At 43.0% G+C, this 23,898-nt stretch overlaps 1 protein-coding gene across 1 annotated transcript in view; it reads left to right on the plus strand.

The window, feature by feature from the left end:
- The window catches only part of VPS13B (vacuolar protein sorting 13 homolog B), a 953,533-nt gene that overhangs the window by 888,474 nt on the left and 41,161 nt on the right, over window positions 1-23,898 (plus strand). Inside the window, exons 43-53 of the mRNA XM_026663381.1 lie at window positions 445-600; window positions 2,771-3,034; window positions 3,509-3,592; window positions 3,786-3,961; window positions 4,416-4,586; window positions 6,531-6,732; window positions 7,968-8,156; window positions 8,571-8,717; window positions 9,674-9,957; window positions 13,660-13,787; window positions 14,753-14,952. Of these exons, the coding sequence (XP_026519166.1) occupies window positions 445-600; window positions 2,771-3,034; window positions 3,509-3,592; window positions 3,786-3,961; window positions 4,416-4,586; window positions 6,531-6,732; window positions 7,968-8,156; window positions 8,571-8,717; window positions 9,674-9,957; window positions 13,660-13,787; window positions 14,753-14,952 (2,001 nt within the window). The remainder of the gene's footprint in view (window positions 1-444; window positions 601-2,770; window positions 3,035-3,508; window positions 3,593-3,785; window positions 3,962-4,415; window positions 4,587-6,530; window positions 6,733-7,967; window positions 8,157-8,570; window positions 8,718-9,673; window positions 9,958-13,659; window positions 13,788-14,752; window positions 14,953-23,898) is intronic.

Below are 23,898 nucleotides of genomic sequence, written 5' to 3' on the forward strand. Positions count from 1 at the left end.
GGGTAAGGGGTTTGAATTCATGAATGACAGCTTAAAGATTTTTTTTAAATGGCCTGTATCTGAAGTACCTGCTAACCGTAAAGAGAGTGGCATTCCAGAGCAGTAAAGGAACTCTTATTTTCTTTGCCCTGCCCTATAGTGTGCAGGGCCTCTTCTTAACAAGTGTTGTACTAGATCTTTACCATTCAAGAGCGTAAATTATTTGCAGTATACAGTATGGAAATTTATTTTGGAAATACTGTAATATAATCATTCAGAGTGTTACATTATTCTTTGTGTAGTCAGCAATTCTGAAAAATGGGTGTTACACAGATTTCAATGAAAATATCTGCTTGGCATTTTTAAGTTTTATGGATAGAAACATTTCCCAACATTGGAACTCATATTCTAGTGCAAGCCTTTTTTTGCCGTTCTGCATTGAAGGAATTATTGTTTCCTCTCCAGCTGTTACACATCTGCATTGAAGGTTGGGGAAACTGGCGCTGGTCTGAGCCATTCAGTGTGGACAATGCAGGGACCTTTATCAGAACCATTCAGTACAAAGGCAGGACAGCATCACTTATCATCAAGATTCAACAGCTCAGTGGAGTGCAAAAACAAGTAAGTGCCCTTATGCACAGTATAGGGGAATCATTTTTAATCTGAGTAAATTAGATTATGCTTTTTACATAAATAATGAATAATCCATTTTTAAATTATATTATTTCCCTGTAATTGTAGTGTTGCTCACTAATGCCATAATATTTAATGAGACTAGCAGGACTTACATTATAGAGATTATTTCAAGAGTTAATATGACTCTGCTGTAAGAATTCACTCTGGTATGAATCTTGGCACACAAAATCTTCATCCTCAGCACATTTTTTACACATTTTGTAAAACATCCTTTTGCCTGGGTTATAATTTCTAACAGTGCAAAGTTATACAGTTTCTGGCACATTTTTGTACTCTTGAAAAGTAGGAATGTGTTATGTTATTTATGTTTTTATTCAGTAGTGTGCCTCAGGCCCTTAGGTTATTGAAAAAGAGGGGGGAAAAGAAATGACCAAATTAAAATTTCAAAAGGTGTGTTGTCCCTTTAAGGGTCAGAGAGCCAAAGAATTACTTGCTATGGCAGCTTCATACCAGGTCAGCCTGGGGATACTGACCCATTTCCCCCTCTTCCCCCGTCCTTGACCAGGCAGAGCAGCACTTACCCTCTCACCCACAAAAGTAGTTAAAATACTAGATTTAGTCATGATCTACTGTGGGCATTACATTATTCACTCCTTTCTCGGCGGGCTGGGAATGAATTTTTTCCCTCACCACCAAATTGGCCAAGGTGAGGTGGGTTGTTTTTTTTGCCTTCCTCACCTAAAGCTTAGTTGGGGCAAAAAATAAAATGGAGTTAAGCTATGATGGCACAACTCTTTAGGTAAGCGTAGCATGGATGTCCAGTGCAGGTACTCTGTGTGGAAGGGATACGGTGATCAGATCAAATGGATTGGTAAGGAATACAGAGGACATGTTCTTTAAAGGAACGGAAAGAGGAAGGATTCAGCGCTCCTGTGACTTGTACAGCAGGGAAACAACCCCTTCTCCTTTATGGCCCCTTTAACTCTCATTCAAGGGGGATGCAGCTAGATTCCAGCAGCGGGCTGTCTGGGGACCAGGATGGGTAAAGGGGGAAAGCTGACAGCAGCCCCCCCCCCCCCCCCACAGGAATATATAAATGATTATGGAATTACCTGCACTCTACAATTTTATCTGCTGGGTACTCCCGAACATTTAGGAATAAAGTTGCAGCCTAATTAAATCACATCCACTGACTCCTGTTCTCCTTCTGGCATAGCCACACAATGGGCTACTGTGCAGATGTTTTCCTATAACATGTTAATATATCTGTAATAATATTGTAATAGTTCTGCCTCAATTGGCAGAAGCCAGGGCATATGGTGGACATAACACATTCAGTCCATAGACATAGGAGAGCACCTTGTGTTACTCAATAGTGATTCATCTGATTTGGACAGTAGTAACTCTCAACCTGTTTGGCCAATTTTTAGGTAGATATATTTAATACACATAGTGTGGAGGGCCGCAGAGCTGGTTGAAGCTTTGTTTTTTATTTTAATGTTTAAATGGGAGTTTAATTTCAGGGTAAGCTTGAAACCTGTAAACATACTGCAGACACTTGCTCCTTTGAGAAAGTGAACCCTAGATAGTGACCAGGATTTGGGGTTTCAGTGGAACCCTTCAAAAGCCATTGTGGCTACAATTCAAAATATCCATAGCGATGACACCATATGCTAAGAGAACTGCAATATATAGGGACATCAGGGAAAGGCAAAGACATAACTACAGCCACAGAGTGCAATCCTACAAAGTGCTCAATAGGAGTTGAGGACACTAACACCATGCAGGACCTTACCTGAATTTTTTGCATAATATCCATTTACATCAAATCCATACGTTATTTTAACATAGTTTGGGGTATCTTAATAATTATGGTTCTCTGAATTATCAATGCATTTGGCCGTCATAAGAATATTTTTCTTTATAAAATCAATGCACTGTTGGAATATCTAAAGAGCTCACTCTCCATCATTTTCAGCAACTCTCAGAAACAAAACATTGCTCGATTTTTTTTTTTCACTGTAGATTGTTCTTGTAAAATTACTCAAGAGGTATTTGAAGAATCTTGTCTCTTAAATTTAATTCCACAGTGACACCCTTTGAGTTTTCTTTTCAGAAATTGGTAATGCAGCGGTTGTCTATTTTTATGTTTTAGATCATAATCTGTGGAAGACAGATGGTCTGTAGTTATCTGGCTGACAGCATCGAATTAAAAGTGGTTCAGCACTACATTGGTCAAGATGGGCAGGCAGTTGTTAAAGAACATTTTGACTGCCTTGCAGCCACACAAAAGCTGCCTTCCTATGTTCTAGAAAATGATGAGCTGACGGAGTTGAGTGTGAAAGCTAAAGGAGATGAAGACTGGTCAAGAGATGTATGTCTCAGTTCCAAACACACAGAATATAGCACAGTCATTCAGGTATGAAGATAAATAGATGTTTGAGTATAGCATTTAAAAATTTCCACCTAAAACTCTCAGGCTCCTTTGCAAATTCCAGCTTAGAGTACCTGGTGGAAACCTCACAGCCTGATTATCCATGTACATTCATCGGAATGGCACTTTCTTCTGGTCCAAACTACCTTCCCTCCTCTCATCAGTAGCAGATAGCTGATAGAGGAACTTCTGATTGCATCCTTAATTATAGTAGTCCTATTAGACTCCATTAGAGTAAAAATATATGGTATTGCATACCTTAAATATGTCACATATTTAGGTTCCTATGTAAATTTAAAAAAAGAGAGCGAGCAATGTTACTCAAAGTGGTGAAGTGTTCTCTTCTCTACTTTCTGACTTACAGTAACTCAGAGTTCTAACTGATAGGGATCAAATGTTCAGCTTTATAAGCTAAAAATAATCTATCTTAATGCTGTCTATTCATCTCTCTGTGTGCAGGTGCCATCTTCAAACAGTTCAATTACTTATGTGTGGTGCACAGTTTTGACATTAGAACCCAACACTCAAGTACAACAACGACTAGTGAGTGCATTCACCATTCTCCGAATTCTGTATAGCTCTGTGGTCTTTTCGTGTTCTGAAATAAATTAAGGTCAGAATGACCCAGAGCAAAGATTTATTAACAGCTTGTTTCAGCAGCTGGAATAGAATTAACATTAAGTTAGTGTGTTATTTTTTGTTTGTTTTTCTGTTTTTCTTTTGTTTTTCTTTGTAGATTGTTTTCAGCCCTCTTTTTATCATGAGGAGTCATCTTCCAGATCCAATTATCATACATTTGGAGAAAAGAAGTCTGGGGTTGAGTGAAACACAAATGATTCCAGGAAAAGGGCAGGAGAAATCATTGCAAAATATAGAGCCTGATCTTACCCATCACTTGACATTTCAAGCCAGGTATAACTTGTGTATTTTCCTGAAAATGCCTACAATAAAAAAGGAGTCATCGTTTGTCATTTCACTTTCAGTGCACTACTTCCAAGAATATTCCCTTTCATTGCATGTATAGAACAGATAACTGCATGGGCTGCTGAAAATGATACGATGGAATATTGTAAACTGTGCAGTTCCTCTTACTGCACCCATATCTGTTTATGTTGATCATACAAATTAAGTGCGCCAGTTTTGGCATTTTGGAAAAAAAAGTTCCTACCATCTCCTGTGATGCCATATTCTACCAAGTTTGTGGGAGTCCATTTTCTGTTATATGTCTGGTTAATTTAATCCTGGTTTCGTATGAGATCATTCAGGTTTCAGAGTGCGCTCATAATGCTGCACTAAAGAAAATGTTAGCCATAGTTTGGACAACCTAGTGCTGTAATTGATTTCTGTTTCTGTTTTCATTTGACAGGGAAGAGGATGATCCATCAGAGTGTGCAGTTCCTATCTCAACAGCACTTATTAAACAGATAGCTACTAAATCCCATACAGGTGGCACTGTGAATCAGATACTCTCTGAGTTCTATGGGATTAATAGCTCTCCCCAGCCTGTGTGGCCATATAATAGAAAGGATTCAGAGAGGTAATATAGGCTTTGCTAAATGTTGCCCACTGAGGTTGCATTGTCATGAAATTAAAGAAATACATATGCAAATAAGGCAATATGTTAAAAGACCCTACATATTTCAATTGTAATAAAGGATCTAAAAGCCTTTAATTTTGTTCATGCTTGTGTAACTGGCTGATAATTTTATAAATATTTTCTGTAGTTAGGAGCTTCAGAAATCATTGCAAATAACCTAACAATACATTTTTTACCAATTTTTCACCAAAATCTCTTTTCCAAGTGAGCCTGTCTAGGTGTGCTACACACCATTAAAAGTACATAGATTAGAGTAGTTAGCAAAAGTAGCTTTGGGGTTTTTGAGCTAACCAGCCAGTGAGCAAACAGCACAACCGACACATGTGGATTTATGCCCAGAAAGGCAATTTGTTCATTAGTCTAGCTTTCCTCAAATGCAAGTGGTATTTAGCCAGTGGATCATTTTACTGATTTCCTTTATTTAATTTCCTTCTTCCTGTGGTTGTGCAAGCCAAGAGAAAATTTTCTTTCAGTTATTATGAGCCTAGAATAACTACTCTTCACTTGGTACTGGTAGTATTTGAATTGAATTAATGGAGATATCCTATCTCCTAGAACTGGAAGGGACCTTGAAAGGTCATTGAGTCCAGCCCCCTGCCTTCACTAGCAGGACCAAGTACTGATATTTGCCCCAGATCCCTAAGTGGCCCCTTCAAGGATTGAATTCACAACCCTGGGTTTAGTAGGCCAAGGCTCAAACCACTGAGCTATCCCTTCCCCCCCTGTTTTTGTTGTTGTAGTACAACAACAAAAACATGTAAATGGTCTAACAGGACACTGAAATGTAGTTATGCGACTTGTCCTACACAATAACCACAGCTGATACATGGCTCAGGCCCTGATCCTGCAAAGACTTACATGCTTAACTTTAAGGACTTAAGTAGTCTCTTTGAAATCCATAGGACTAATCACATGCTTAAAGTTAATAATTGTTCATGATCCTTATAGGATCAGGGCCTGATTGAATACATCACTTCATAACAAGGGCCCTCAGTTCACTAAGAACTAATCTTAGTCATATAAAAATTGTTGCCTATGGCTTGTTAAAGCCTAAAATCCTGCTGAGAGTTCTTGAGAATAGATAAGTAGGGTTTCTCAGTGGTAATGCAGTTACCCTAAAAACTCATTTTTAATCTGTTCTGACTTCTGTTATAACTAGCTAGAGTTTTGTCCAGCTTCGAATCTTTACTATTAAGCTACTCATTTGGAAGTAACTAAAAAACATAGAAGCAGCTGTCTTTACAGTACTTTATTTACTAGAGAAAGTTAGCGAGAATCAGTTTCCTTTTTTTGTGTATATTTAGCCAGATTTGTGAAACCAAGTTGTAAGGACTATATCTAGTTTAAGTCATAGGTGATATTCAAACATATCTTTATCTATGTTTGAATACCATATATGACACCTGTACTGATTTTTTAAACTGACAACAGAGTTTAAAGAATTTAGATCAGCTCAGAGACTGCTCAAAACTACACTGTAGGGGCCATATCAGCCTTGTTTGCCCCCAGAATTGAGGAGTCTCAACCATTTTTTGTGGTTCCAACACCTCTACTGTGATCAGCAGAGACTGTTTATGCAAATGTGATTTTTACAACCACTAAAATTAGCAGGAAGTAGTCAGAGCAGGTGTAGTCGGGATACTACTTTTAATGTTTTTTTTTAATTGATCAGATTTCAAATTGATTGTCCCTTTAATAAATTCCTGCGTTTACAACCTACACTTAGGGCCAGCTTTTTCCTGACAGTACCTCTATGCATTTCAGAATGATATGTCATGATGAGATATTGTAGAATAATTTCTGAGTAGCTAGAATGATTAAATGCAATTTTAACATTGAATTCATAATTTTCTTTTTTTTCTTTTGATATGTTATTTGGAACAGTAATGAACAGCTCTCTCAGTGGGATAGCCCAATGAGGGTGAAGCTGTCAGTGTGGAAGCCATGTGTTAAAACTCTGCTGATAGAACTCCTGCCCTGGGCTCTGCTTAACAATCAGTCCAAATGGGATCTCTGGCTATTTGAAGGAGAGAAGATAGTTCTGCAGATACCTGCTGGGAAAACAATTATACCTCCAAATTTCCAGGTAGCCATACTGTTCAAGTTAACACGCACAAGTTTTCTAAACATTCAAACCTTATTTCAAGGCTATATTTCAATCCACATGGTCCACACGTTCTTGCTGCATTCTAGTCCATATGTGTACCAGTAATATGGTTATGGTCCGGATATAAATATAAGCTGGAATCTGCCATGCTGATTGGACAAAATAAACAGATGTAGTCCAAGGCAGTTTGGCAGGACATGATGCAATACAGTGATTGACAAGTTAAGGTTGCTGCACAATATGGCTCACAGATGCCCATGAAAAAATCTGCTTTGAGAGTATAGAGCAGATCTTGCATGCTAGATGAGCTACTCTCCTAATCTATGCACAGACAGATTGCATTCTTCACTGTTTCCTTCTGGGTATCTGTAGTGCCTACTTGATTCTAATTATCTGTCATCAATACTTGGGAGAATCTGGCTCTGCCATCCAGCTAACCAGTGGTGGGTGTTGACCACCATGGAAGATTTCACCGCTATCTTCCCATTGTCCCAGTAGCCAGTTGCACAGCTACCTTCCTAATTGCACAATGCCAGATGCAAAGGCTACTTTGTCCATTATGTATATACATTGGCTTAGGTGGCACAGCTGATGGCCTGGGAAGAATGTTTGTCTTGAGAGTAATTTTTTTCATGACTTGTGCTGTGTATGTAGTATGTGCTTTCAAGAACGTTGATGATGTCTGTTGTGATAAAGGTGGATTTCAAATGGGGGAGATGGGAGGACTGCTCAAGTATACATCCTCCAACTTGAATTTGGTTCACAAAATAGATTTAGTTGGATTTTCCCTTTGACGTGCCTTCTTTTTGGCCACCCATACACTTTTCTTATCACAACTCCCAACCTGTTATCTGAGTTTAAGCAGAATTAAACTTAATTTTCATGTCTACTCAGTGCCTCATCAGTGCAAGTTATACAACTTTGTGGCATATAACTGTTTTCTGGATATGTTGCTTTGGTTGACTAGCTACACCACCTTGTATTTGCCACTAAATGTTGCCGGTAATTTTTAAGATATTTATACAGTAGCATCAGCATGTCCCTTATAAAATGTATACTGTATAGAGAGAATTAAAGAGGGGAAATATAGGTCTGCAGAAAAGCAGTAAAGGAAGTTGGTTTTAGGTATATGCATACTTGACAATTACTGTTAACTGTAGTATGAGTGTAAAAGTTAGCAGAAAGTTCTAAATATGGTTATTTTCCATTTACAGGAAGCTTTTCAAATTGGAATATACTGGGCAAACACTAACACTGTGCACAAATCAGTGGCAATCAAACTAGTTCATAACATAACATCTCCAAAATGGAAGGATGCAGACAATGGGGAAGTGGTAACACTGGATGAAGAAGGGTTTGTTGAAGCTGAAATAAAACTTGGTGCCTTCCCAGGTCATAAAAAGGTGAGGAAGACATTGTGACGATTTATAACTTTATCATTTCAAACAGAGAATAATCAAACGGCAGATGAAAGCTGTCAAATACATAACAATGCACAGACTTTGCTCAAAAATATGTTAATAGATTCAAAAGCGTAATGCAAAGATAAATAATGGATCAAATGTAATTTAAAGCTTAGATCATCTATAAAATGCACATCACTTTAAGCAAATTAAAATTATGAATTCTCAGTCTTCTTTGAAAAATATTGACTGATGCAACTAACAGGAATTCTGCTTAGAAATTTGATGCAGATCAGGTTATAATGTAGAGGAATTAAGACAGGGTCTCCAGCCTAAAATATTGTTTTCTTACTGTATTACAAAAACTTTGTTGTTTTTATGTCTGTTAACATATTCTTTTAAATTATCCTGCAGTTGTGTCAGTTCTGCATTTCCTCTATGGTTCAGCATGGTATTCAAATTCTACAGATTGAAGATAAGACAACAGTAATCAACAATACATCATACCATATCTATTGTATACCACAGCTGTCTGTTTCAAGGCCTCGGTCAGGAGAGGAGGTAGAGTATTTTGGATATTATTTTTCTTTGGCTTCTGCAATAGGTAGGCATTGATATTTATTTAAAGTCTCAAATTTGTCTTGCAAAAATTGAACAGAAAAAAGTAAAAAGTTAAGAGTTAATAAAGATAAGTAATTTCATATTGTTTTAATTAAAAACGGGGAAGCTATGGTAAATTCAGCTACGGTAATTAACTGTGATCGATATCTGTGCAAAGTGGCAGATCCCTACACATTGCAGGATTAGTTCTGCCTGGTTTCCATCTGTTCAGAGAATGAAGACCATTGCTGTAATATAGGCAGTATAATCCATAATAGCTGTTGAAGTACTTCTGAGAATTTGTACTAAATTCACATGTAGAAGAGGTACATCTGCTTTGCAGGATGAAATATTTGAGGTAGCCTTTTTAGACAACTCCAGTACCTGATCATAAGCCATGGGTCTGTAGATATTCCCCAAGTTTATGTATTTCAAGGAGTGAAATATTCATTCATTAATGTAAGTTTTCTGTGACAGCACTGTATGTTTAGAAAATAAGCATACAGTAAGCAAGAATGCATGCAGGCACAAATATATTTTTAATCAGTCATTTATGTATTGATTAGGGCATGCAGGTAAATGAACAACAGACACATGGGAGGTATTTAAGGGGCAGGCTGCAACTTTATTAATTTAACACTGGGGAGGGGCACTATATGCCCACCCCCTGCTCTCACATACCAGGCAGAACAGAATTTAACTCACTGACTTAAATTTGATAGCATGGGTGTAATGGGACAGAATATGAGGACAGAATATGGCTGAATATCTGTTGAATCCTGCAGCCCCATTGATGCTGTACTTTTAGTTACAGTTTTCTAATTGGGAACTTATAACTGTTCATGGTAAAAGTTAAATATCAATGGACTGTTGTTATGACCCAACATGTCTTTGCATTATCTTCTTTTTCTTTCCAGTATTTACACATACCAGACAGTACTGCATTCAGCATCTGCCCAGCTGGGGAGCCACCTACTGAAAAATTGAGCTCTGTTCCTTGCTGGGACCTGATGTCAGACATCAGTCAGTCAACTTCAGAAGTGTCCCTTTTTCAAAAGCACATATTGCTCAGTTTCAGTCCAGTTGTGTGTGCTGACAGCTCACGGTGCTGGAGCCTGCCAGCTGTGATTAGACCAGAGTTTCCTAGACAGAGTGTGTCAGTACCCATTGGAGTTTGTAATGAAAGTGGATTTTGTACCAGGTAAATTGAATAAATGTGAATGACGTTCTTCTTTGACTGTCAGTATAAAGCTTTATCTAGAAACAAAGCATAAGAGATTAATAGAAAAGTTAAAATAACAACATATGTCCACCATATGTAAAGTCAGATCTCACTTTAATTTAAAAAAACTGTTACTGTTTGATGTTTTAGACACTTTTAATAAATGGTTGACTGTTATGATCATGTACAACTTGTACTATTTTACTATTTACATGGCTCCTCCTTTTACATGTATAATCCTATACAGAATAAGAGAGAATGAAAAGAAGTCTTTTCAACATTTTTGAAAATTTGCATGAAATAATACAAATTAAGAGTTGGAAGTACAATGTTAAGTAATATAATTCCAAACTATAGGTTTTGTTTTTAAAAGAGTTGACCAAACCAAATATTATAGAAATGCTTTCAGGATTATCTTCTGTCAATTTAAAACAATTTTTAGTTTGGATTTATACAATTCTGTACAGTGTTTGAAACCCAAATATTGCAGCATTAAGAGCCAGGAAATGAAACTGACTGAGAGGGATTTTATTGTCCAGGTTGAATGAAATGCAAAAAGTAAGCAAATGGAGTAAATGGTGAAAAATATAATTGGTTTAAAAATCATTTCAGTTTTATTAATCTAAGTTGTTAGTAGCACAGGAAAGAAAAAATGTTTGTTATTTTTAATATATGATTTTTAACTTTGTAGTAGCCCTTTGAGAAACATGCTGAAAAATAAATAATGAAGTAGAATTGGAAACATTTTCTGTACTTTTTCTCTCTCCAAATATTTCTAGAAATCCTAAGAGAGAACTTGAGAAGATGTTTTCTTTGTTCAGAGATTTTGTGATCCACTATATTTTAACCATGTAATTTTTAATTTGTTTAACCATTTAAATTTTTAATCTAGCAATTTGGGGAAGTATCTTTGAAAGCTATGCAAAAATGCACAATAACATTTAATAAGAAGAATAAGAGAGAAGAACAGGAAAAACAACATTGGGGATAAACTGTTTTGAGAATGTAGCAAGAAAAGATCTCCAAGTTTTAAAGCTTGCTATATCCAAATATGTATTCTCCTTTCAAAACAAGAAATGCCTCCAGCAAGTTAAAAATAAAACTCCTGCGATGTAGGAGACCTGACTTTCATTTCCAGACCTGAGGTCTGATTCTGCTCTCACTTATGCAGGTGTAAATGAGAAATAAATTCACTAAAATCAGTGATGCTACATCACTGTAAGTGAGTCATATAGTCTTTCTTTCACTTGGCCAGCAGAGGTGGGAGGGGTTTTGGAGGCAACATGCTCAGTCTATATGGAGTAAGGTGGGAATACCTCATATCATTCAATTACTCAACAGCAATTCCTCTAGATAATTTAGAAGTGATATTGGTGGATTCCAGAGATACACATGCAGACTTCAGGTGGAATGATCTAGCAAAAATAGGGTTCGTAAGAGTGAGGAAGAATAATGTGAGGTTCCTCAGGGTTCTGATGGGGATGAACTCCCTTTCAAAAACTGGCATAGTCATATTTTAGACCTGTTATTTCATAAAAATCACTTTAAAGAAGCAGATTTTCAGAAGTGGCCATTAAAATTGCACATTCAAGCAAGCAGTTGTGTGTGCAAATCAGGAAATGGTACCTCTTATTCACTAATGATAATCCATAATTAATTGATTTTCTTTTTTAAATTGCAACAGTAGTGATCCAAAATGCTAGAATTTAAAATACTGATATTGTTATGGATCATTACTGCAAAGTATTGTGTTGTTGTATTTTTCAAATAATATTTACATGTACAAAAACTTTTTTTTTAAATAGCATTTATATGTACGTGCAAATTTTCCTGAGCTGTTTCAGAAGTCAATTTTCAAAATTTGGCCCTGAAATTCTCATTGTTTTCAGTTCCTATAAGTCTGCAGTTTAAGGCTCTAACCCTGCAAGCATGCAGGTACTTAATTTTGAACACAGGAGTAGTCCCATTAAAGTCAGTTTATTCTCTAATGTTGTCCTATTTTTCTCTTGCCTTTCTTTTAAAATGTATTGTCAGTAGGACTTCTCACATACTTAATCATAGGACTGAAAGGGACCTCAAGAGGTCATCTATTCCAGTCCCCTGCACTCATGGCAGGACTAAGTATTATTTAGACCTTTCCTGACAGGTGTTTGTCTAACCTGCTCTTCAAAATCTCCAATGATGGAGATTCCACAACCTCCCTAGGCAATTTATTCCAATGCTTAACCACCCTGACAGTTAGGAAGTTTTTCCTAATGTCCAACCTAAACCTCCCTTGCTGCAATTTAAGCCCATTGTTTCTTGTCCTATCCTCAGAGGGTAAGAAGAACAATTCTTCTCCCTTCTCCTTGTAACAACCTTTTATGTACACTGCTACCCCTATATAACATGACCCGATATAACACGAATTCGGATATAACACGGTAAAGCAGTGCTCCAGGGGGGCGGGGCTGCGCACTCCGGTGGATCAAAGCAAGTTCGATATAATGCGGTTTCACCTATAACGCGGTAAGATTTTTTGGCTCCCGAGGACAGTGTTATATTGAGGTAGAGGTGTACTTGAAAACTGTTATCATGTCCCCTCTCAGTCTTCTCTTCTCCAGACTAAACAAACCCAATTTTTTCAATCTTCCCTCATAGGTCATGTTTTCTAGACCTTTAATCATTTGTGTTGCTCTTCTCTGGACTTTCTCCAATTCGTTCACATCTTTCCTGAAAAGTGGCACCCAGAACTGGACACAATACTTCAGTTGAGGCCTAATCAGTGTAGAATAGAGCAGAATAATTATTTCTTGTGTCTTGCTTACAACACTCCTGCTAATACATCCCAGAATGATGTTCGCTTTTTTTGCAACGGTGTTACACTGTTGACTCATATTTAGCTTGTGGTCCACTACGACCCCCAGATCTCTTTCCGCAGTACTCCTTCATAGGCAGTCATTTTCCATTTTGTATGAGTGCAACTGATTGTTCCCTCCTAAATGGAGTACTTTGCCTTTGTCCTTATTGAATTTCATCCTATTTACTTCAGACCATTTCTCCAATTTGTCCAGATCATTTTGAATTATAATCCTATCCTCCAAAGCACTTGCAACCCCTCCCAGCTTGGTATTGTCCGCAAACTTTATAAGTGTAGTCTCTATGCCATTATCTAAATCAGGGGTCGGCAACGTTTGGCACGCGGCTCGCCAGGGTAAGCACCCTGGTGGGCCGGGCCAGTTTTATTTACCTGCTGACACGGCAGGTTCGGACGATCGTGGCCCCCACTGGCCACGGTTCGCCGTCCCGGGCCAATGGGGGCGTCGAGAAGCCGCGGCCAGCACATCCCTCGCCCGCGCCGCTTCCCGTTGCCCCCATTGGCCCGGGACGGCGAACCGCGGCCAGTGGGGGCCGCGATCGGCCGAACCTGCCGTGTCAGCAGGTAAATAAAACTGGCCCGGCCCGCCAGGGTGCTTACCCTGGCAAGCCGCGTGCCAAACGTTGCCGACCCCTGATCTAAATCATTGATGAAGATATTGAACAGAACCAGACCTCGAACTGATCCCTGTGGGACCAGTGCATAAGTGTCTGCAGAATTGGGCCTAAGAGTGAAAAATCTTACAGAGGGGGTGTTAATAATAGTAAATTTGAAGTTCATCCAAAGAATTATATAATCACATGTATAATGTTTTTCTGTTGTAGAGCCATAGCATTGACTTATCAAGAGCATCTTGGGGTGACATACTTAACTCTTACGGAAGACCCTAGTCCTCGCATAATTATCCATAACAGGTGTTCTGTCTCATTGCTTATAAAGGAGAACATCAAAGGTATGGAATTTGTTACAACACAGTAATCAGAAACAAAGCATTGTCATAATAAAACCATTATGCTCTTTATCTCTACTGTAAGTTTTAAGTCTGTAGGTGCTATAGTTATGACCATCACTGGGTGGAGAATGGTAATTCCGTTTTGCTGAGGATTGATGCCCAGATTTTTAAAGCTATTTAAGCATTGTGGTACTCAGCATTGCAATGCCTAACTGATTTAGGAGCTTCCGTCTCATTTTCAAAACTGAATCAGGTGTTTGGGAGCCTAATTCCCATTGGAATGAGACATAGGCTCCTAAATCGGTTAGGCGTTGCAATGCTGTGCGCTGCAACACCTAAATGCCTTTTAAAATTTGAGCCTTAGTGATTTCAAACTACTGGTTCATTTCGATTCAGAACGAGAACCTAAAATTTGAAATTCTCCACAAAATGGAATTACCGTTTTCTGCCCTGCTTTACAGGGAGTCCCAGCTTTGGGGCAGTCCACCTGGCGGGCTGTCCATCAGCTGGGGAGCCTACAAGCCTTGGGAGCCTGAGCAGTCAAGAAGTCAGGCGTCTGGGCTGCCAAGAGCTGCAAGCCTGGTAGCCAATGCTTCCAGCTTCAGAGGAGCCAGGAGCATGGAAACTCAGGTTCCCCAGTAGCCCACCTGATGAGCCGGGCGGGTAAACTGGCAGGAAACTGGGCAGGTTTCAATGGAATTTATTGAAATTGACATGTCCCCACAGGACATTTGGATTTTGACCAATTGACAAATTCTGACAAAAAAATATTTGTTGAATAATTTTCAATCAGCTCTAGCTATGACAAATTACTGTACTGAATAATATAAGTTGCTGGAAAAAAAATGTTTTAAAACAAAAACCAAACATAAAAGACAAAGGTGAGCTTTTTTTGTAGTAGAAAAATCTCTTGTATGTGTACAAACAGTTGAAGAGCCTAATCTAGACATTTTGTAAAATTTCAGACACACCAAAGTTTGAAGTTTATTGCAAGAAGATTCCAGCTGAACGTTCTATTCATCATGAGCTTTATCATCAAGTCTCCGGCTACCCAGATTGCAAAACCAAGGACCTGCTGCCCAGCATTCTTCTGAAAGTGATATCAACAGATGAACTAACAAATGAATGGAGTGATTTTGTGGACATTAATAATCAAGGAACACAGGTAAATCATTAAAAAATATTTCTCAACTTAGAGGGTAAATGTCTTTAAAATGTGGGATAAATGGCCTAAACCAGGCGCACAGTAGTAAGTAGGCATCTCCACATGCAAAGGCAAATTCACAGGGAAATGTATTTTTTTCCATCATGTTAGACCTTCAAAGATCAATATTTCTAGGGGTTTTGCACTGAACACTGCCCAGATGAGTATAGTCATTTTGCTTTTGAAATTTACAATGGTAGAACTATATTCTGCATCTGCACAGAACCAAACTCCATGCTAAACATGTAATTACCTTTTTGGTGCATGGCCCTGGTAGTTGTGTTTTCTGTTTAAGTCCTAGGAGCTCCCTCCAAGCCTGTATTTGTTGACGTTTTAGATCCTGCCTTAGTTCAGGGGACTGGATTAGATGGCCTATCAAGGTCCCTTCCAGTCTTAAATTTCTATGATTTTATGATTATTGTTTACCTTCTCATAAGCAAACTAGGGAAATATGGACAATATGAAATTAGTAAAAGGTGGATGTACATCAGTTGAATAACCATACTCAGAGAGAACTTATCACTGGTTCACTGTCAAATTGGAAGGATGTATCTAGTGGAATCCCGTTGGGGTCTGTCCTGGGTCTAGTACTATTCAACATTTTCACTAGTGACTTGGATAATGGAGTGGAGATTATGCTTATAAAATTCATGCATGACAGCAAGCTGGGAGGGGTTACAAGAACTTTGAAAAAGAGTATTAAAATTAATAATTCTTCTTCGAGTGCTTGCTCATATCGATTCCAATTAGGTGTGCGCGCGCTGCGTGCACGATCGTTGGAGAATTTTCTACCCTAGCAACACCCGGTGGGTCGGCTGTGGAGCCCCCTGGAGTGGCGCCTTCATGGTGCTGGATATATACCCCAGCCGACCCAGTGTCCCCTCAGTTCCTTCTTACCGCCCGTGACGGTCGTTGGAACTGTGGAGCACAGCATAGCTGTTCTCCACTCTCCCTAGCTTTACTCGTTAGTTCTTGTAAGATAGTAGTTGGTTATATTCTTTAGATTAGTAGTTTGTTGTTAATAGTTTGTAGAGTAGTTATAAATAGTTATAAATAGTTAGCGGGGGTTAAGGGGGCTATTATCCCCCCTTTCCCCCCCGGTGCGCAGCCGGGCTCATGCCCAAGGCTCCTGGCTTTAAGCCGTGCGCGACCTGTGCTAAGCCTATGCCAACAGGAGACCCTCACGACTCTTGTCTGAAGTGTTTAGGGGAGTCTCACCAGACGGACAAATGTAAGATCTGCAAGGCTTTCAGGCCCAGGACCAAAAAGGAGCGGGACTTCAGACTTAAGCAGCTCCTTATGGAGGTGGCACTTAGCCCACATCCTCCTTTGGCGCGCCAAGTTCCGGCACCGAGTGCCTCGGCGCACAGCACCCCAGCGGCACCCTCCAGTACTGCACCGCGATCAGACGCGGATAAGGCCCCACGGCACCGTCCTCCCTCGGCACCGCGTCCGTCGCAAGCCCCTCGGCGCCGTTCCCTGTCTCCGGGACATAAAAGACCCCGTAAGACCCAGGACGCTGCCGTCCAACAGGCACCGGCTCCCCCCATACCGGTGGTAGAGCCATGTCCGGCTTCGGAGCGCCAGAAGGTGCAGGCATCATCAACACCGTTGACTCCGGCGCCGGGTGTAGGGCCGTTGAGTTCGGTGCGGACTGGCTCACCGCCTCGTCCTGTGGTTGAGCCTTGTCTCCCTTCTACACCGGAAACTTTTGCAATGGCGAAAGACCTCATCGCCCTCACGGAGCCGGTGCCATCTCAGCCCGCGGCACCGCATGCCCTTCGTGCTGTGCAATCCAGGGGCAAGCCTGCCCTGATACACCCTCCATCTCCGAGCGTGGACTCGCGGCACCAGTCCCGGTCTTGGAGCAGGTCCCGACGCCGCTCACAGTCCCGGCACCGATCTTCATCTCGGCGCCGGTCATACCCGCGGCCCAGATCTTCCTCTCGGAACCGGTCTACTTCTCGGCACCGACCTGAGCATCGGTACCGGTCGGAGTCCAGACGCAGTTCCCGGCACCGGTATGAGCGCCACTCCCGTTCGCGAGGCCGCTCCCGGCACCGAGTCTACAGACGGTCTTCATCTTCGCGATCCAGATCTGGATCCCGGTACCGGCATGGCCATTGGCACTGTTCTCGATCCCAGTACCGCTCACCGGCACCGCACAGAGACCGCTCGCCTGTGGACCGGCACCGCTCGGCACCGTACCAGGACGAGCCCCTGCAACCATGCTCGGCACCGCCCTGGCCCTCAAAATTGGCGTCTCGCTCGTCGGAAGGGGCCTCCCGATCAGCATACCCTGCTCAGGGTCAGGCTGCAGACGACTTGGGTCATTGGCAGGAGGGAGCAGAGGACCCTAGACAGGACCCTGCACATTGGTCTTTCTGGACCCCATGGGCATATCACCAAGCTCAAGAGGCTCCACCAGTGGCGCCTCGCTCGGCACACTCTGAGCCCAGGGTTCCTGAGGCCACCATCTCCCGTCCTCCCCCAGGGGGCATGGAGGCTCCAGTGCCGACACCCACGCAGACCCCAGTGCAGGGGATCCTGCACATCAGGGACCCTTGGAGCCGGACCCTCATATGGATCCTTTACCCCCTGAGGCGTCGTCCTCATCCTCCCCAGATGAGGCGGTGGCGGGTACAACAGCCTCAGGCCCACCTCCAATAGACCTCCGTGCCCACCAAGACTTGTTGCGTAGGATGGCACGGAATATGGACCTACAGGCTGAGGAGATAGTGGAGGTGGAGGACCCGGTGGTGAGCATCCTCTCAGCTGATGCCCCATCCCGGGTGGCGTTGCCCATTATTTGTACAATCCAGGCTAACGCTAATGCCATATGGCAAACCCCGGCCTCCATCCCTCCCACTGCTAGAGGTGTAGAGAGGAAGTACTTTGTCCCCTCTAAAGACCATGAGTATCTCTATACACACCCTCTGCCGTGTTCACTGGTAGTCTCCTCAGTGAACGCAAGAGAGCACCGTGGTCAGTAGGCAGCAGCGCCCAAATCGAAGGACGCCAAACGCTTCGATTTGTTTGGGCGCAAGGTTTACTCAGCGGGGGGTCTGCAGCTCAGAGCCGCAAACCAACAGGCGCTCCTGAGTCGTTACAATTACAACTCATGGAATTCCATGGGTAAATTTAAAGAGTTGGTCCCCCAGGACTCGAGGGAAGAGTTCGGGGCCCTAGTGGAGGAAGGTAAAAAGGTGGCTAGGACCTCCTTGCAGGCCTCCCTGGACATAGCGGACTCGACCGCCAGGACACTAGCGTCTGGGATAGCCATGAGACGCGCCTCCTGGCTCCAGGTTTCGGGGTTACCGCCAGAACTGCAGCAGACCCTGCAAGATCTGCCGTTCGAGGGCCAGGGGTTGTTCTCGGACAGGACGGACTCTCAGTTGCAGAGCCTCAAGGACGCCAGAACCATCATGCGCTCCCTGGGGATGCATGTCCCGGGACCCCAGCGCAGGCCCTTTAGGCCCCAGCCACAAAGGTTCTACCCTCCTCCTCCTCGTCCGAGACAGGACTTCCCCAGAATGCGGGGACGAGGTGGTAGACGGAGGTCGACCGTCCCCCAACCCGGTGAGAACCAAGGCCCTCCTAGACCACCTTCAGGACCTAGGCAAATCTTTTTGAAGGTGCGCTCGAGGACGGCGTGCCAGCCACTACCCAGGATGCATTTCCTTTCTTTCGGGATCGCCTCTCCCGTTTCCACCGTGCTTGGTCCCTTATAACCTCGGACCATTGGGTCCTTCGCACGGTGGAGAGGGGATACGCTTTCCAGTTTTCTTCGTTCCTCCCCTCCCACCCCCACCCTCCCCGTCCCTCTTCAGGGACCCTTCTCACGAGCATCTCCTTACACAGGAGGTTTTTGGGCTCCTCTCTATAGGGGCCATAGAGGAAGTTCCCCCAGAGTTAAGGGGCAGGGGGTTTTACTCCCACTACTTCCTGATCCCCAAAGCAAAAGGGGGTCTGCGACCCATTTTAGACTTACCCGGACTCAACAAATTCATAGTAAAGTTGAAGTTCCACATGGTCTCCTTGGGGACCATCATCCCTTCCCTGGATCCTGGAGACTGGTACGCCGCCCTCGACATGAAGGACGCATATTTTCATATAGCAATCTACCCCCCACACAGGCGCTTCCTTCGATTTGTAGTAAACAATGTGCCCTACCAATTTGCCGTCCTTCCCTTCGGCTTATCCGCGGCTCCGAGAGTGTTCACCAAATGTATGGCTGTCGTGGCAGCATACCTTCGTCGACAAAGGATACAGGTGTTCCCGTATCTAGACGACTGGCTGGTGCGCGGCCGCACCAGGGAGCGAGTTCAGGCCCACGTCCAGATAATACTACAAACATTCCACGAGTTAGGCATTCTACTCAACAAGGAAAAGTCCACTCTGGAGCCAACCCAGAGAATAGAGTTTATCGGGGCAGTTTTAGACTCCAGACTCGCCCGAGCTCTTCTACCAGACACTCGGTTTCACACCATCACAAACATCATCCACGGACTCCAGGTCTTCCCGATCACCACAGTAAGGACGTGCCTCGGCCTGTTGGGACACATGGCCTCTTGCACTTACGTAACCAGGCATGCCAGACTTCGGCTTCGCCCACTTCAGGCCTGGGTATCGTCGGTGTATCGTCCTTATCGGGACAACCTGAACATGGTGGTCACGGTTCCGAACTCGGTCTTGACCTCTCTCACCTGGTGGCTGGATCACAAGGTGGTTTGCGCAGGAGTGCCATTTCACGCCCCACAACCCTCCCTCCACCTGGTCACGGACGCTTCATCTCTAGGTTGGGGCGCTCACCTCGGGGAGCACCATACCCAGGGCCTGTGGACCGCATCCCAACTAGCTCTGCACATCAATGTTCGAGAGCTGATGGCGGTGCGCCTAGCCTGTCAGGCATTTCTCGGTCTCCTACATGGCCGTTGCGTGTCAGTCCTCACAGACAACACCATGGCCATGTTCTACATCAACAAGCAAGGAGGAGCCCGGTCGTCTCTCCTATGCCAAGAGGCCATTCGCCTGTGGGAGTTCTGCATTGCCCACTCAATACATCTCATGGCATCGTTCCTCCCTGGAGTCCAGAACACTCTAGCGGACCGTCTCAGCAGATCCTTCCAGAGGCATGAGTGGTCAATTCGCCCGGATATCATCCATTCCATCTTCCAGAGGTGGGGATTTCCCCAGGTCGACCTGTTCGCCTCACGAGCCAACAGGAAGTGCCACGTGTTCTGCTCCCTCCAACGGCGATCTCCGGGCTCCCTGTTGGACGCTTTCCTCCTATCGTGGAGAGACCAGCTGTTCTACGCTTTCCCTACATTCCCACTGGTCCACAGGGTGCTGCTCAAGCTACGCAGAGACAAGGCACGTATGATTCTAGTCGCTCCAGCTTGGCCAAGACAGCACTGGTACACCACGCTTCTGGAGCTATCGGCACAAACTCCGATCACGCTTCCCTTATGCCCAGACTTGATCTCTCAGGACCACGGCCGACTCTGTCACCCCGACCTGCAATCGCTCCACCTTACAGCGTGGATGCTCCATGGCTGAATCGGACAGAGCTACGATGCTCACATCCCGTGCAACAGATTCTACTGGGAAGTAGCCCTCTACACGGACCACTTACTTAGCCAAGTGGAAACGGTTCTCCTGTTGGTGCGAGCAGCGGGCCACGCCCCCCTTGCAGACGTCTATTCCTCTTATACTTGAATATCTCCTATCCCTAAAACAGCAAGGCTTGGCGATATCTTCGGTCAGGGTTCACCTGGCCGCTATATCGGCGTTCCACCCAGGAGAACTCGCTTCCTCGGTCTTCTCTAACCCGATGGTCGTCAGATTCCTCAAGGGCTTAGACTGGCTATACCCACAGCAACGCCAACCCGTTCCGGCGTGGGATCTTAACCTGGTTTTCTCCAAGCTCACAGGGCCCCCGTTCGAGCCATTGGCTACCTGCTCACTCCTTTACCTATCTTGGAAGACAGCCTTCCTTGTAGCCATCACTTCAGCAAGGCGTGTTTCTGAAATCAGGGCGCTCACGTCTGAGCCTCCATACACAGTCTTCCATAAAGACAAGGTGCAGCTTCGCCCCCACCCTACCTTTCTTCCCAAGGTGGTATCAGCTTTTCATGTGAACCAGGATATATTTCTAATGGTCTTCCATCCTAAGCCGCACGCCACCCGTCAAGACCAGCGTATGCACTCCTTGGATGTACGCAGGGCCCTTGCTTTCTATATTGAGCGTACGAAACCGTTTAGAAAGAGGACGCAACTCTTCGTTGCAGTGGCCGACCGGATGAAAGCCTTACCGGTGTCCTCGCAACGTCTCTCCTCTTGGATCACGTCCTGCATTCGTGCTTGCTACGACCTGGCCGGTGCCCCAACGCCGCATTGCACCGCCCACTCCACGAGGGCCCAAGCCTCCTCAACTGCCTTCCTGGCTCATGTCCCGATCCAGGACATTTGTAGAGTGGCGGTTTGGTCATCGGTCCACACCTTCGCCGCTCACTATGCGCTTGTACAGCAATCCAGAGACGATGCTGCATTCGGATCAGCGGTTTTGCACACAGCGATGTCTCACTCCGACCCCACCGCCTAGGTAAGGCTTGGGAGTCACCTAATTGGAATCGATATGAGCAAGCACTCGAAGAAGAAAAAACGGTTACTCACCTTTGTAACTGTTGTTCTTCGAGATGTGTTGCTCATATCCATTCCAAACCCGCCCCCTGTGCCCACTGTCGGAGTAGCCGGCAAGAAGGAACTGAGGGGGCGCTGGGTCGGCTGGGGTATATATCCAGCGCCATGAAGGCACCACTCCAGGGGGCTCCACAGTCAACCCACCGGGTGTTGCTAGGGTAGAAAATTCTCCGACGATTGTGCACGCGGCTCGCGCACACCTAATTGGAATGGATATGAGCAACACATCTCGAAGAACAACAGTTACAAAGGTGAGTAACCGTTTTTTACCTTGACAAATTGGAGAATTGGTCTGAAGTTGTCAAGATGAAATTCAATCAAGACAAGTGCAAACTACTGCATTTAGCAAGAAAAAATCAAATGTACAAATACAAAATGGGGAGTAACTGGATAAGCAGTAGTACTGCAGAAAGGATCTGGGGGTTATAGTGGATCACAAATTGAACATGAACCAACAATATGATGTTGTGGAAAAAATCCAATATCCATCTGGGGTGTATTAACAGAAGTGTTGTATGTAAGATGCAGTATATGATTATTCCACTTGGCACTGGCAGGGCCTCAGCTGGAGTACTGTGTCTGGTTTTGGGTGCCTCATTTTAACAAAGATGTGGACAAACTGGAGAGAGTCTCGAGGAGAGCAACAAAAATAATAAAAGGGTTAGAAAATCTGACCTATGAGGAACGGTTTAAAAACTGGGCATGTTTAGTCTAGAGAAGAGAAGACTGAGGTGGGAAGTCTTCAAATATGTTAAGGGCTGTTATAAAGAGGACAATGATCAATTGTTCTCCAGGTCCACATAAGGTAGGACAAGAGAATGAGCTTAATCTGCAGCAAGGAAAATATAGGTTAGATATTAGGGAAAGCTTTCTAACTTAAGAACTGGAAAAGGTTATCAAGGAAGGTTGTGGAATTCCTGTCACTGGAAATTTTAAAGAACATGTTAAATAAATATCTGTCAGGGATGGTCTAGGTTTATTTGGTCCTGTGTCACCAAGGGGGAATGGATTAGATGACCTCTTGAGGGACATTCCAGCCCTACATTTCTATGATTCTGTTATTCATGCATGGCTATTTTTATGACAAATAATACAAATTTTCCAGTTTTAAATTATGTCGCTCCTTTTTCATACTCCCAGATGCCTTGTTGTGAAAATTACTTGGTCTAGACACATCAATCTTGAGCAACTCTGGCCTCTTGAAGCAAATATATGCAAGATCCAACAGAGTAAATTTCTCTCATTTAGTAACTTCACTATTCCAGTTTCCTTATCCCTCCAAATCCCACAGGACCCATCGTTGTCATTCTCCTTCTGTTTCTTCATGGGAATGAAGTTTATGTTTATACAAAAGGGGGGTTATTTTATTCTTCAATTGGTTTTTCTCCTGTTTTGAGGTAAATGAAAACTTCCTTGCCTGGGATAGTGGTGTTTTGGGTTTTTTTTTACAGAAATTTGTCCATCTTTAAAGTAATTAGCATACATGGAATCAACACAAACAGCTTTGCCACTTAAAAAAACATAGTAATTTCAGATGTTTTCCTTTGGGACCACTCACAAAATGTTCCTGATTATTAACTGGTATGTTAATTAGCAAGTAGTTCAGTTGAGTTCAGCAAGCCAGCAATGTAAGGTTTCAAATTCCAGTCATTGATATTATGCCAGTCCAGTGTTCTTTATAGAAATCAGGCTCAAAGAAGGAATTAGATGCTTTGAAAGCATTTGGGGATCCTATCCTAGTGGAGGAATTCTCTCCAATTAAAAATTCTGATACTTCAGACCCTCAGCTTGCTTAACTCAAGCTTTAAAAGTCCCTTTGACTTACTGGTTTGAAACATCTCAATTTCTTGGACTTTCTGAACCCAAAGCATTGAGGCTAATAACAAAACTTTTTTTGCTCAATGATGAAGCGTTACTTGAGTAAGCAGAATTTTTAAAAAAATCAATCCAAGATTACACTTTGAAATTGTTTATGTACTATGTTGGTATTTTGTGTGCATACTGTAACTACTCCACTTAATGATCTATCTTAAAAATAAAGAGATGGCTGCAGCGATCTTAATTCTGTTTCTCTATAGGAAAATACTAGATGTTGTTGCAGGTGTGTGATAACACTGCTCTACAGCCAAAATGCTTCTGAAATAAATGTAGTCAAACGTTACTAATTCTGGGTCACTGAGAACGAAAATGATGCTTAAAATTGTT

This window comes from Terrapene carolina, unplaced genomic scaffold, assembly GCF_002925995.2.
Source record: "Terrapene carolina triunguis isolate 2854851 unplaced genomic scaffold, T_m_triunguis-2.0 Scaffold58, whole genome shotgun sequence".
Taxonomy (NCBI): Eukaryota; Metazoa; Chordata; order Testudines; family Emydidae; genus Terrapene; species Terrapene triunguis.